The sequence below is a fragment of the Aythya fuligula genome, chromosome 2 (assembly GCF_009819795.1).
Source record: "Aythya fuligula isolate bAytFul2 chromosome 2, bAytFul2.pri, whole genome shotgun sequence".
In the NCBI taxonomy this organism is placed as follows: Eukaryota; Metazoa; Chordata; class Aves; order Anseriformes; family Anatidae; genus Aythya; species Aythya fuligula.
The window spans coordinates 123989548-124005144 of record NC_045560.1 but is presented as its reverse complement, the minus strand read 5'-3'; the positions used below and the strand labels follow the sequence as shown (position 1 = coordinate 124005144).

At 35.4% G+C, this 15597-nt stretch overlaps 1 protein-coding gene across 1 annotated transcript in view; it reads right to left on the bottom strand.

The window, feature by feature from the left end:
* CSPP1 (centrosome and spindle pole associated protein 1) overlaps positions 1–15597 on the bottom strand; it is a 59066-nt gene that overhangs the window by 14730 nt on the left and 28739 nt on the right. Inside the window, exons 13-23 of the mRNA XM_032181911.1 lie at positions 14662–14834; positions 13749–13867; positions 12689–12767; positions 12232–12352; positions 10253–10400; positions 7031–7183; positions 5123–5235; positions 3771–3920; positions 2465–2620; positions 1552–1656; positions 230–296 (exon numbers count right to left, since the gene is read on the bottom strand). Of these exons, the coding sequence (XP_032037802.1) occupies positions 230–296; positions 1552–1656; positions 2465–2620; positions 3771–3920; positions 5123–5235; positions 7031–7183; positions 10253–10400; positions 12232–12352; positions 12689–12767; positions 13749–13867; positions 14662–14834 (1384 nt within the window). The remainder of the gene's footprint in view (positions 1–229; positions 297–1551; positions 1657–2464; positions 2621–3770; positions 3921–5122; positions 5236–7030; positions 7184–10252; positions 10401–12231; positions 12353–12688; positions 12768–13748; positions 13868–14661; positions 14835–15597) is intronic.

Below are 15597 nucleotides of genomic sequence, written 5' to 3'. Positions count from 1 at the left end.
CAGCTGTCACTGAAAGATTCCAGCACTTACCACGATCACTACTCCATTATCAAAGAGTGTTTGTTTTGTTTTTAAACAGAAAAAATATTTCCTGATGAAGTCATATAATAAATATACAGTTATATATAAAAACTTCCTAAGAATTCCTTTGAGGGAAAGAAATGAGAATTGTAACTGAGACCAATTCAATTGTAATAGAAAGTGAACTTGCAATAAAGGCAATACCTACCAAGTGCACGCAACTGGTTTCTTCTAGCAGGGACAGGTGGAGAAGGAGCCCTTGGAGGTGGAGGATCCTAGTGACCATAATAAATATGAAATGTTAATGTGTCAAAGTAAGCAACTATAACAGACATAAAATAAGGAAACAAAATGTTCAATTCATATTAACTATCACTGTTACTAGAAGAAAGAATAGTAACCTAACAGGTTGTTAATACGTAGGGTTATTTTGTGTTTGTTTTAGTTTGTTTGTTTTTGTTTTTTAAATCTGAACTTTAAAAGTATAAATCAAGTCATTATGATAATACTAACAAGACACTACTCAGAGATCTGGACACAGCTATACTAAGTGCTGCAAGGACATACAAATAAACCAACTTTCTTCCAGAACTTTCGTAACATATTGGGAAAATAACAGTTTTAAATAAGAAGGCTTAAAACATTTTCTGAAATTGCACTGTATCATGTCCAGACATAATCATTTTAAAAACGTTTAGCCCAGTTCATGCATACATTTACTAAAAAACAGTTTTCAATCAAAAGTCAGAAGTGTAGCCTGATATTCAAATATCATAATTATTTATTCTACTCTACTCCTCACAGGAAGAAGTAAAAAAAAAAAAAAAAAAAAAAAAAAGTCACATGAAAGATTAAATAAAGTGAAAGAAACTAGTGGACTTGGGACCACTATTGTAACTCATTTATGATGCAAAAAAAAAAGAAAGGCAAATTGTATTAGGATTTATAATCTTTTTGTATCTTCAGAAATAGAAAATAATGTGCACAGCTAGAAATCAAGATTAAACTTCATGCCTGAGCTAAGTTATCTTCTCAGTTCCTGCTCTGCTCTGGGCTGAACAACCCAAGGTACCTCAGTAACTGCCCCCCTAAGCCCATCACCGTCTTTGCTGCCCTCTTTTGGCAGCTCTATTATAGTTTTATGTCCTTCTTATATTGTAGCACCCAAAAGTGCACACAGTAATTGAGGTGAGGCCACACCAGCACAGAGCAAGGCAATCAATTCCATTGGCTGGATAGCAAGGATTGTTAGACCCTTGGTAAGCTGAACAGAGCATCTCCTCAAAAAATGAGGTGGTCATCTCTACAGAAAACGTGCACACATGCAAAAAATAAAATCAGACATCCCGAAAAAATTCTTACATTTTGAATAAAATTGAACATTACACTTCACAGGTATAAGACTGGCTAATAGTAAACACTGTCTCTAGTCATTCCAGTGAACAAGCTGCAAACAGGTAAAACCTGGTAGGATTTCACACACTTCACTGTCTTACACAAATAAGTGTATGTTGACTAGAAAAATCATACTTGTGTATAGTAAGATACGTGGCTTTCAGCAGATGGAATCCTCTCTTCTTTTCTTACTGATTTGTTCTGAAGAGCAGGAATGATGGGAGATGGCTGCCTTGAGAACTGCAAGTAGAAAAGTAAGATAAAATACATTCTTATAGATTCTAAAAAACTATTATGGACAGGAACGGTTTTGTTAATATGTTTCATTTGACAGGAAAAGGATTTATTTATGTGTTGAAATAAATTTGTATTTAATTTGCTTTATTTGCTTTCAATTTTTAACCTCATAAAATGATTGCAAAAATTATTTCATGAGATTTCATTTACTCCCTAGAAAAAAAAGTACTATTTTTTTGTGATGCATTTTTTTCATTCATCTATGATTAAGTTATACTTCTTTTTTTCCTCTAGTTACTTCCATTGTATTTGTCCATTTAAGAGAAACATTATGTATAAAAGAGAAACAGCTCTGTACTTTACACAGATTTTGTCTGTCAAACTTCTCTGATGGACTTGTACGTCATTCAGGTCAAGGGAAAATAATTAAATTACAAAGAGCATCATTGTTGATAATGAGCAGTCCCATCTAGTCCTCTAAATTATGTAACTTTTTGCGTTTGGGCCTCAACAAAAACAGGCCACAGAACTTCACAGCAGATTTAAAAATCAAATATGTAGTGCAGCTTACTCATATGTATATGGTTTTACTGCATTTTTAATGTAAACTTGATCAGCAAGATAACATTCCACTGTAGTATGTCTGGTTTTTCAATCAGCTGTTCTCCATGTGTGCTAAGTATACTGTAGCTGGGGAGACTAACAGGGGAGCGATTCTGGCAGAGGTCTAAGAAATCATTCTCTCTCATTAAAACAGTCATTTTAAAAGTTAGGAAAAATATTTGTATCTTAGAAAGTAACTGAAGCATACCATCTTTTTTTCCTCTTCCATCTTTGCTAATTTTTCCTTCTCAAGATATAATTTAAGTTGTTCATCCTGCTTTTCTTCTTTTTCTTTTCTTCTTTTTTCTGCCTCTTTTTGTCTCTCTTCATCTAATCGAATTATTTCTTTATTTTTCAATCTTCGCTGTAATAGAAACATTATTATTACATTATAAAGACTCAACATTTTTAAAGTTTTGCTTTGTTTGTCTTTGAGAAGTTAAAGCTACACATCAAAGTGGTTAGCATGACATGAAAAGCGTATTTCATTAAGCTGACTTCAAACATTCAAATTAAAAACCATGTTATGCAAATATTAAACATCTGCAGTCCCAGCCCAGCGAACATATAACAGAATTTCTAATAACTTCAATAAACACCAGTTTGTGTCCCCAGCTGAAGCTAAACCATAGGAGTCGTTTCCAAAACATGTGCTATAAAATAGTAGTGCCCACAGAGAAAAGTTATCATCCAGTCACAGTTTTAGTCTTGTGTCTGTGAAGATGATACCAGTCAGCTTCCTACACTATGCTAGTCCTGCTCTACTTATCCAGAAAACTCATCCAACTAAATTGCACATACTAGAGAAAAGAATCTAGAATTTCTGTCTTAGAATTTCTGAAGTCCTATGTCCTGAACTGATCTTTCAAAACTACGCGTGGTAATCAAAGATTTTTTCCAACTCTGATGACATTGTCCTTGTCTTATAGTTATTTATGCAATTCTGAATTATGCAAATTATTTCCCTTTTTCCAAGCCTGATAAATAAAGCTTTTCAGTTAGAATTAAATCACAAGTTTACCTCCATGAAAAGCACTCATTACACTTCCTTGGCATTCTTCCAAAACAAGTGGTATTGTTATCTCAAAGATACATCCTGGTCAATTCAAAAAAATAATTCTTTCTGAAATAAGCTACATTAAGAATGCAAATAATTGCTTGAGAGCTAGATGTAAGGGACTAATGAAAGAAGCATTTGTTTTTAATTCATTGATTTGATAATGCTTTTTATGGGCCTCATTAACAATCTCCTTTAAATAGGAGATCACCACTGTCAATTACAAAACTGCAATTTTCCTTAAAAGACTTAACAGTATTTCAAGTTGGTAGCATACCATAAAGAGTGAAGAATATGTTTGTTAATACTGACGATTTTCCACCTCTCCTCTGGCTAACAGACCATTTTAAAAACAAAGAATTTCACAGTACACTTCTCAGTTTACCTCCTTAATCTAGAGGGCAAATATTACAAAGGGTTACTTCAGGGTGAAAAAAAAGGGATCAAAATATTACACCTCCTCCTCTTTCCTTCTTTTCTCTTCTTGTTCATCTTCATATGCTTTTTGAATTCTCATTCTCTGTTCAGCCAGTCGTTTTTCTTCTTTTTCTTCTTCTATTCTAAGTTTTTCTCGCTCTGCTTCTTCCCTACGCCTCTTCTCTTCAATCTAGAAAATAAAGAAGCATTCAGCTGTCAATAGACAGCAAAAATCTGATAAACAATGTTTACCACCATGATTTTCTACAGAATTTGGAACCCCTACTTGTGCAATCAAAGGCTGTAAGGATCAACTGAAAGAATTCTAAAGCCAGTCTTACAACTCAGTTACAAAATTCATTTTAAATGAGACAATATTCTATCATTTCTTTTTGGTCATTTTCTTTCTTATATACTGTAACCACAATAGAATCATAGAATCGTTAAGGTTGGAAAAGACCTCCAAGATCACCTGGTCCAACCATCTCCCTATTAACAATGTCAACCATGTCCCTAAGCACCAGGTCCATCCCTTCCTTGCACACCCTCAGGGACAGTGATTTTAAGTGAAAGTACAACCTGAACATTCCTTAACACTTACTCTCCTCTGGATATGCCAGAATAACACATTTTTAATGGAATAAATAATGGAAGACAGGAAACCCAAACAAACAAGCAAAAAAAAGACACAGCAATAATCTTTTTCATTTCCACAATTATATTTATAGACACAGTACTGACTTACTGAAGCTAAAGGTCTGCCTATTCTTTATTCTTTTTGGCAGCACTGTACATGGAAAAGGACTCAATCTTTTCTTTATAAGGAGATTCATACCAAACTACTGTATGACATTTCTACTCTTAAATTATCTAGGATTTCCTTGATATTGACATTTAATTAAATTAATATTTAATTTTCATACCATGGAAGTATATGCAATGTTTTACGGACAGAAGACAGGAACTGGTAGAACAACAATCTCACTTCATTATTGTCTCAGTGATCACTATTTCACTCTGACAAACATGCATTTGTAGCACGCTGACATCTAAGGGCAAATGTTTTTCTTTCTTTATATATTTATGGACGTAAACTTCCACTGTATGCAAAGTTTGAGAGCTCCAAACTATATTTAGAGAGTCATATTTAGGAAAAACGATGATCTAAGTTAGTGAAGCCAACTATTAAGAGCATCATTTTTATAGGCATTTGTTACATGTAAGGCAAAACCAAAGAGACTCAATAGCAAACAGCTCTCAGCACACATCCTCTGTACAGAATCGGCTATGCCTGGAAGTCTTTGGTTAGCAGAATCTGATGACTTACTTTGCCCGTAACCCCTCTTTTTATTATTATTACTATTTAAGATGACAACTGGTGTACATATTCACCTGTAGACGAAGGAAGTTCTTGTATGACTCTTGTCGCTTAAGTTGTTGTGGAGATAGGGGTTCACTGAACACATTACCCCGAGCAAAAGGAGAGGTCTGTGCAAATGTAAAACCTAAGGAGGGAGAAAAAAAAAAGTTTCCAGATAAAAATCAAAGCAAATTTAAGACAGCAAGGCAGAGTTGAAGAAGCAGGAATCTGAAACACTTCTTTCACAAGGTAGTTTATGACAGCCATAATTCAAGGCTTTAGCTGAAAACAATAGCTGTGATTAACAGTTTTCACATTGTCTGCCTAGAACATTTTAACTGCTCAATTAACAATTTCTAAGCCAGATGTCTTTTTACAGAACAACATCTACAAAAGATTACAGGATATCATAAAGCAAGACATTAAACTGCGGATTGCACAGTAGAATATGTATCTTAAAAAATGCCACATTTAAATTAATTAGAATAGCAAAGATTTTACATTTCATAACTTAATTGCTTGCCTTTACTCTGACTTAACACACATAGTACTGCTCCTTAGGTTTATTCAATCTTTAGACACGGAATATTAGGTAAAATAGCAATGGATGCTACAAAAAAAAAAAAAAACAGGGCCAAAATCTGGCAGATAAAATTCTGAGCACTCAGAATATTGAACTTTGCCATTATAAGGCACCTTCTATACTCTGAAGTTTGAAGTGTCAGGTCTCTTCCATCTCTGCAACTTCCTCCACTGTACTGGAAACAACATCACTGGGGACCAGTTGCCAAGTTACTCTCCCTGAGGTAAGAATGTGTCATAACCTTATAGTCCCAAAAGCGCTACAAAAGGTGATTAACTCGGATAACAATCAGAACAGCCTCTGCAGGACAGGATCTCTACAGGAAGTAGAGGAGAAAGAAGTAAAAGAAGAAGTTGCGTTAACATTTCACCTGACACAATATGTTCCTCATTCTTACCAAGTCTACTCCAGGGGATAGTGCCTCAGGGGTGTGCAAACACCATAGCTCCACTGAGCTGAGATGAACACAGCTGCTAGCTGTTCTCATGCTCCACCCTTACCTTTCCCTACACAATGCCTTACCACCTAAGTGAGATGAAAGCAGAAATAATATATCCACTTATTCCCATACAAGTGCACAGGCTTACTGCAACAGCCTAGCCTTAAAAGCATGAGCTTGCAGAACCAAGTAAGCACACTGTTTCAATGATCGTGTAATTCTTTACAAAGAAGTGAAACCATTTGCACAGGAGAAAGAAACACAGCATATAGGCTATTTTAAGGGCATCACGACAGATCCTGACCCTCGTCCATCCCAGGTTGGGGACAGGCCTGGTACCCAAGAGCTCTCACTTAGATATCTCACAAAATATAAGAAGAGAGAAAAAAGATGCATTAGTTTTTAGTAGGAAATAAAACAAAATCCCTAAAACTTGGAGGCAGCGCACAGGGCTGCACACATACCTAATTTACCTGTAACCTTTTGGAACTTGTTAACCACCACAGCATACCTGTTTCATCTTAACCTACAACCTCATCCACCTGCAGACCTTCCTCCATCCTCTTATTCCGTCTTTTCCTCCTACTGTACAGTTTTATTTCACTGTATCATTTGAAAGTAAAATAAATATGTATCAAGATTTGATTAGATAAAATTGAACCCAGAAAACTAATGTACTAATCCTAACTGTCAAGTACTAAAATATTATTGTTATTGATGATACAGATAAGAAAGTACATTTTTCAGTGCACACAAATGATAGCAACAGAGAAGTCTGCAAAAGAATCATGATAGTTGACTTCAGTGGTGGAAGGCACTACGTCTATTATAGGACTACAAGGGAAGAGTAAAGAAACTAGAGGAGTTTGATCACTAAGACCTATAAGTAATTAGAGCTGTAATAGTGTTCTTAAAAACCTGCTATTTTATTTGTAGATGCTTCTGCGTTCTCAGGTCTTGGGGAGGCCAAACTTAGGTCAACAGATACAATAGCCCTTTTATCTTCGTATAGTCTCGCCTCTGGATTATGATACGCATCTTCATTTTGCTTGTGCATCATATTCAAGTCAGCTAAAGGAAAGGGGAAATAACTGTTTATAGCATTTTGTTCTCATAAAAGGCATGTTCACCACAGATTCCCCAAAATACAGGTCTGCTTCAGCAGCTCCACCATTTGTGGTCACAGCAACTACAGGAACAAATAATTTAAGCAAAGGCAAGAACATATATGCTATAGGTTAAATATCAGTTGTCAGGGATTCATTGATTGAAGTATTTATTTTGTTGGCTTTCTTTTACCAGGAATGATTCTTCACAGCAAACCTCCACCCCAACAAAAGCTATGAAATGGGAAGACAAAGAGCTCAAAGACAAAAAAGTCTGACAAGTCTGTGTTGACAAGTATGTATTTAGAAACCACCCATTTCTATTTCCTTAGAGCTGTAAAATACTTTTCAGGTTAGTATTGGCATTTAAGTACTGACTCTCTACTGCATTTGATATCTGTTACGGGCAATAACCACAGTAAACCATAAAGGTGTATTTTGGTCTTCATGTATTCCGTCCAGGTGTAGATGTCTCTACGTAAGCAAAACAACGTCATCCAATAGTTTTTTAAAACACTTTTCCATCAGAATTTACATCAAAATTGTACCATAAAAATCCTGATCAAAGATGTTAATTTCACCTTGAAATATTCATTATGCTACACTCAAAAGGCCAATTAAAAAAAAAAAAAAAAAGAAACAAACAGAAAAAGACCAATATGCAGTTTTTGAATTATCTTTTTAAACAGTGTTTATGATAAACATGAATTACTGTAGTCATTTAAACACAGATTCCAAAACCTTTAAACTACATCTCTCTCTGTAAAGCAGCTTTTGCATTAGAGTCTCAAAAGCCCTTTTGGGGAAGATAAAAGACAAGTCACACTGCATGAAATAGAGATCTAGGAGAAACAGCACGTTGTGTTTGATGACATTTGACTTACAGCTTATCCATTAAGTTGCTAAAGTAGGGTGGGAAAAATAGCTTTATGTATGTAATTCAGGAAAACAGGTTAAGAAACTTCTTTCTCTTGGTTCTTTATTTACAAACAGAGATAAGTTTCTCAAGAGGCATATACACACTTCAGGCTAATATAAGTTTCCACTCTACTCACACTATCATAACACACAGAGAAAGAAGACAGACACTCAAATGCGTTGCTTATCGATTGACAGTGTCATCACTTCTATCTGCTCCGGGGATAAACATAAGCTTCTAAACTTACTATTTGGGCACATTTTTTTTTATTATTATTATTTTTTAAACACAAAGCCTTTGAATTTTACCCTCAGACTTTTAAACTACTCTGTGAATTTAACCACATGCCACTAAGGTATCATAAAACAGACACTAATTATATATAAATATACACATGTTATATATAAACTGTTATCCAGTAAGTGTTCCATGCATTGAAAATTCTTATAATTTATTACCAGAGAACATTTTAAAAACCTAGAACGCTAGAAACACTAGAAATCAACAGTTATAAAGCTTGAAGTCTCACTGACTTTAAAAGTTGCTACATTTATTTGTTTTGGACTACTACTGCTTCTACTAACCTATTCAGCTTTCCACAGAAGGAAACCAACTGATACTATACCCCTGAACAGGCATGAGAAATGCTCGTCTCGTAGACCCCGTTTAAATTCCTCTGGGTAATTCATTAAGAATTCTCTTATTTTGCAGATTAATTGGAAACATTTAAATTTCTGGAGGTGGGAAGAGGTGGAGCAAAAAGTTTCAAGTCCATTTGGCTTATGGTTTCAGTGTGTTCTAACCACTGTTACCTCTTGAATAAACCATTGAATCATGAAGGAGGTTGAATCCATAACACTCAGATCAGGTTTTATCTGATGAAGAATTAACATGGCATTAAAATCCTCCCACAGGAAGCCTACATTCAGTCCCATATATCATGCTAAGTCTTAAACAAATCCATCTCAAACAAATCTGTTAAAGAGGCAGTAGAGCCGTATTCACGACAAGACGCTGAAGGAAAGAAAAGAGCTATCACAGGCCAACAAGAGATAAATACTTGGCTAGTGAGATGCAGGATAGGTCCTAAAGCCACATGATCAAATGTGAACATGCAAATACCCTTCACTCAGCTGAAAAGAAGCAGCCACCATTAAGAGGATTTCCAAAGCTGTTCTGTAGACTGTGTGGGAGCGAGTGTTCAACAAAACAGAATCTGTGGCACTTAAGGGAATTTAATGTTAATAGTTTTATTTTGAGAGATATAAATCTAATTGTGCCTACAGAGTACTATTTTTATTTATACAAAAAATACTGCCATGGGGTCCACTACAGCACCTAAATTGTACATCTTCAAATCGAGAAAGCTTTGCATACTACAGGGCCCAAATCCAGGACCCACAATCAGGAATTTGAGTTTTAATCTTACATCTACCTCCAAATTACTGGAGAGATAGCTATAATCTGGGCAAGTTGTTTATCTATCTCCCAGCTCACTACTCCCATCTTCTATAAAACAGCACTTGGAAAGAAATAAAGCTTAAAAACATTACTGCTGACTGACTGCTACTTAAACACTCATTTGCCAGCAGTGTTACTTGGGGAGATTTAAATATTCCATTTAGCTTTATATATTTATTCAAATATGTTTCCATTTTCCATGTCACAAGTAGAACTTTCTAAGACTAGCAGTGATTCTAAACTAATAACATAAAAAAAAAACAAACTGTTCCTAGAAAATGTTTACATAAATGTCTTCACAACAGTCTTCAGCATATTTGCATTGCAGATGATTCTAACAGCTTCTTTTCTTCCCTCTCCTTTTACTATTGCATTTTTACTTTGTTTATAGTTGACATTATCCTGTTTCCTGTTTTTGTTTGTTGTTGTTGTTGCTTCTTTTTTTTTTTTTTAAATTGTGCCCTGTGACTGATTCTTCTGAAACCAAAATAATTACTTAAATATTCCCAGAGTACATATGCTTAAAACAAGTATTTCTATTTGTCAATAAAGTGCTATCAGTGTTATAAAACAAGGAAACATATCTGAATAGAGCTTTTACAGGAGCAAGAAAAAAAATCTTTAAAAGACGACATATAATTTTGGCAAACATACTTATCAGATTTCCTTTTGCATCTCTGAGAGGAGCGCCACCTCCACCTTTTCCCCAGGGATTGTAATTCCTCATTTCTGCTTCTAACTTGGCTTCATAGCGTTCCTTCTCTTCTCTCTCTTGTCTACGTCTTTCCTCTCTCTCTCTTATCTAAGAAGAAGCAGTCCCAAGTCAGTTGCATAAAAATATCACATGAAGTATAATTTTAACAACATGTTAACAGAACAAGCTGAGTGCTATTGTTATCCCATCTGTATCTAGTAAATCACAAACATTTCATTGCCTTTACTGCAGACAGAGCACTGAACACTGGTGTCACAACGTACAGAGATACACATTATAAGACTTCCAAATATTCACGTCTGACACTTTCAGTAGATCAAAAGTTCCATATCCTTGGATCTTGCAGTACAGAAGGCTGTACTGCCTGAAATTTAAACAGGCAAAGCTCCACGGCATTACGGCACCTGATTCTCTCAACCTGATTTTGTTTAGCCTAAACTTAGATTAGAGATGGGATAAATACTTTTACCCATAAATGTTTTAAGAGAATGTGATACAGTTCTGTAACTATTCATGAAATATTTTTTGTGCAGCAATACAGAATGTTTAACTGCTCATACGGTTTGTTCCTTCTTTTTTTCAACAGGTTAAATGTATGTAACTAGATCTCCTTACTTCATACAGCATTTATAACATGAACAGCTGTTAAAAAAAAAAAGTCAAACTTCCATTCAAAGCTTTTGAAACATTAGCTGCTATTTCTGTTGCTGAAATATGTTAACGTATTTTCTTAAGTTTGTTCCTTCTGTGCAATAAATGTTTCCTTTTATCTCATAGTCAGACAATTTCATAAGAGATGCAGCGAGTCAAAACAAAGACCTGTCTAGTCCTGGAGACTGTTTCCAAAAATGGTAAGTCAGGTTTGCCTATAGGGGAAAAAAATGGTTCTGAACATTTTGTTCACTTACAACGAGAAGCAGCATAATAGCTTTGAAAAGGTGTATTGTGCCAGGTTTATTAGAACTTTACATCAAGCTGTGCCGTCCCTCACATGGCAAAATAGAATTTATTTCTTAATACTATAGTGAGAAAATACCTTCAGAGAAGCCTAAGAACAAGTGCAGTATCAAACACTATTCCTAAATGTTTATTTTATTCTTAATTTGGCCTTGACTGGCAGCCTCTACTGTCAGTAGAGGCTGGCAGTATCCCTACAAACAATCATAATTTAACTATAACACTTTTATAGCAATTATTTGCCTCAACTGAAGAAAAGCATAATGAATCAGATAGGAAAACGTTAGTGCCACTGAACTGGGTTCTAGCAAAATCTCTTCTGAAATGTGTCCTTATCATGGTCAAATACATTTTATAAATGTAGGTGCAGCAACAAAATGCCACTAAAATGAGCAGAGGACTAGGATGTCTACTGGAAGACATGGAACTCAAATTTGTCTAGTCTATCAAAAAGGAAGTTGAAAAGAGATGAGACATCACATACAAACTCACTAAAACCAAGGCATTTGAATTAGTAACCAAATAATCATGAAGAACTTATTGAAATTAGAGTGCTCTTAATTATTAAAGCAATAACGCTTGAAAGCAATCTTTCAATGAAAATACCAGAGCAAAACAATTCATTGCATTTAAGCTACACCTTCTTATGTTTATGAAAATAATTTTATATAATTTGATCTGTGGGAGTAATGTGTTTGCTCCTAGGCTTTGCATTTTCTCTGCCTCTTGAAGAGACAATAAGTTTGAAGAGATTGCTGTTCAACTGAGTATCTAAAATGAACTAACAAAAGGTCAGAGGACCAGAAGAAAGTAAATAATGAAGGAAGGAAGGGTTAAGAAACATTTTTACTTGTAAATTAAATGCATATGTATGGAATGAATATGAAACGAAACCGTATTACAGTTACAACCACTATATCGTTAACAACAAGAAAATATCAGAAGTTTTATAACACAGTACCTGCTGTTGCAATTCTTGTTGATAAGATAATGTTGCCTCTTTGGAAGGCTTTGATTTTTCTTCAGAAAAAACTCCTCTGCTTCTTTGTCTGTCTCCTGTATTCCTCTGTCCAATGTTACTTCTAAATTAGAAAACCACACATGTGAAAACATCATGAAAACATCACAGGTTCAAAAGGGAAAAAAAATCCCTGCCTGAAATATGTAACATCTTGTTTTCCATAGCCTGACAGTTTATAGTCTGAAACATTTTCATAAATATATACAAAACAGAGGAGATCACTGAATTACTGTTTAGATAAGACTTCTTAATTAGAATTTTGAAGAGTTGTCTTTAACGTGCTTTAATACAAAGGCACCTCATTAGCAAAATACTCCCAACATGAGAAGCATACCAATACAGACAAATACAACAATACAGATACAAATACAAGAATATGAATACACTTAATACTTACAGAGATTGCTCTACTGGGGCTTGAACTAATGGAGGATCCAGATTAGGTGTGGGTTGCATTCCCATCATACCTGTACCATCTGCACAATAAAAATAAAATACTATTTTAAGTTTTGGATGCTTAAAAATAAGCATTTGCTATTACTTAAAAGCATGTCTCTCAGTGCTCAGACCAGCTGCATGATTACCACAAGGACTTTGAACTTCTACATCAAACACAGCTAAAGCTTAATGCCCCTAAAGCAAGAAAAACAATGTAAAGGTACAACCCCATTTCTTACTTTTAAAATCAGCTAAACCCCTTAAATTTGTAAATTTACAAGTGTCTTCATTAGCATAATTTACAATGAACTAACAAAAAGTAACTAATTTAACAGCTTTTGACCGCATGCTTTCCAAAATGCATCCTGTACTGTGAGGAGAACCACACTACACCATACACTACAGTGTATTTGACACTTGTACTCATAGTGAAATAGGAATGACAGCATTCTGCCACAGCAAGGCTTGAAATTACTGTACCTACTACTGCTTATGTTCAAGATAATATGGGATGCATCTCTAAAACAATTCCATGCTTTGAAATCTTGCTCTGTGATAACAACCTTGAGGTCAAATTGATCCTGTATGTCAATTTTAAGTACTAATTTGTTTAATACTCTGAAGTGTAAGCCATTTTATGCTGAAAGTTGCATTGATAACAAAGCTAAAAAAAGCTTCTGTGAATTAAAGATTACAGCTCCTATTTTACCTTTTCTTTGGAACTTCAAAATTCTTACAGGAGGTGGGAGGGCAGAACAAGAAAAAAACTTTTGCTTTTATTTCTCTAGCATTCTTTAATATCACCAACTGATGCAAATCTCATTCACATAAATACATAAAAAAATTATTGTTGCAAGGTTTCTTTGTCCTGCATTTTAAGTTTTCTGTAAAGGTACCAATACACAACTTTGCACTCCGTATACATAGTTGTTACTAGTTTATATTATTCATCATTTAAACAGATTAAAAGCAGTCATCTGAATCGCTAACAACCAATTCCCCTGAAATCATCAACTTACAATATGCAAGATTGGGATCCAAAGGATTTCTAGCCCCATAAAAGTAATAAGCATCATCATAAGGCGTTCTATAGTTGTCTGTCAAAACTGGTGGTGGAGGTGGTGGCATAGGTGCAAGCCTTAAAGAAAAAAGGAACAATTTCTGTTTTGTTGTACAACTGAAAAAAGATCATTCAAAGAAAAAGAAAAAAAGAAAAAAAATCACTATGGAAAAATTCTAGATGTAGCTCAGTCCAAGACCTCTTTAACGTTAGTGCCATGCAGGAATGAGACATGATAAACCTCAATAAGGTGTTAACCTTCCTTTAGGTAGTTGTACATGAACCCACACTATTCCAGAGTTCTAAAGAGCATAAAACAAGGACACCTTCTTTAACTAGTTCAGTTGATGACACTTAACGGGTTACATCTGTAACAGTAAATAAAACAAGACAAGGATTGGTCTCTGATTAGAGGGCAAGTGGCACAGCACAGCTTCAGCCACATGGCTAAAGCTCAAAACGGTTTAGTCTCAGCCACAACATCGAGGGGAATTCCCTGAATTCCCGACCTTAGCCCTGGGAGACCTCAAACTTGTATGGTCCAAACTCATGCCAGAGCAACCACCTAGCAATACAAACACTGCTGGGCATGTGCCCAAGCACCCTCACAACACAGTTTAAAGTCCTAGGTATAGACATTATTTCTACAGTAAAACTCTTCTACACAAACATCCACTAAGAGAGCCGTATTCAAGTATGTTCAGCTTGGAGAAGGGAAGACTCTGAGGAGACCTGACAGCAGCCTTCCAGTACCTAAAAGGGCCTACAGGAAAGCTGGAGAGAGACTTTGTGCCAGGGAGTGTAGTGACAGAACAAGGGGGAATGGCTTTAAGCTAAAAGAGGGGACGTTCAGATTAGACATTAGGAAGCACCTGGGAGCTGCCATTTCACCAAGAGTGCTGGCAAGCCCTCGGTGAAAGTCTTCATTCACTGGAGAGACGGAAGGCATGGACACAGGAGTTTGGAAAGCAACCCTGGGCCTTTCAGGCGGCACTTTCTCTTCAGAAGCCCTTGCTGTCAAGCCAAACTGCCTCAATCTATTTGGCTGAAGGAGAAAAGAAAAGAAGAAAAAAGCAGTTAACTTGTTATTAACATGAAATACTCTGAACCTCCATTTAGGTTGCATTAAATATTCTACTAGTTCTCAATTACCTGTTCAAATTTCTAATAACTGCTTTTTTGTGTTGTGTTTTCTCCCCTCACAGGGACCTACTGGAAATCTACTGCTACAAGGAAATCTACCATGTTTACCACAGAATTAAAAAAAAAAAACCAAAAAAAAACTCCATGGCAAGTTTTAAGAAGTATATGGTTGTGTGTGGGGGGGGAAAAGTATCCAGGGGGAAAAAAAAAAAAAAGCATTTACTCAGTTGGCTGTAGCACAAGTTATCTGCAGCTGCCAAGTTCCTACGCTGACAGTATTCTCATATTATGCACAGGAAAAGTTTATGAATGCCCTCCCCCTACTAAAACATCTCATCATCAGTAAGAGTAAAGACAAACATACACTGAGACTTTTTCCAATAAACATTTCCTTGCAGTACCATTATTTTTCAGGTTCCTTTGATTCGATTAGAGTTTTTCAAGGACAAACATAACAAAATTAGTTTAGTTTCTTCCTTTTTTTTTTTTTTTTTTTAAATAAAGTATCAAATGTTTATTGATAACTGGCAGCCTCAGAAACTACTCAAAGGCAACATGCAAGTAATGCAAAGGCATGCAAATCAGTTAGTTTCAGAGGTATCCTATCGCACCCAGAAAGCCCTTACACCAGCTTCTATGCATAAATATTCTGTTTAAATGAGCCT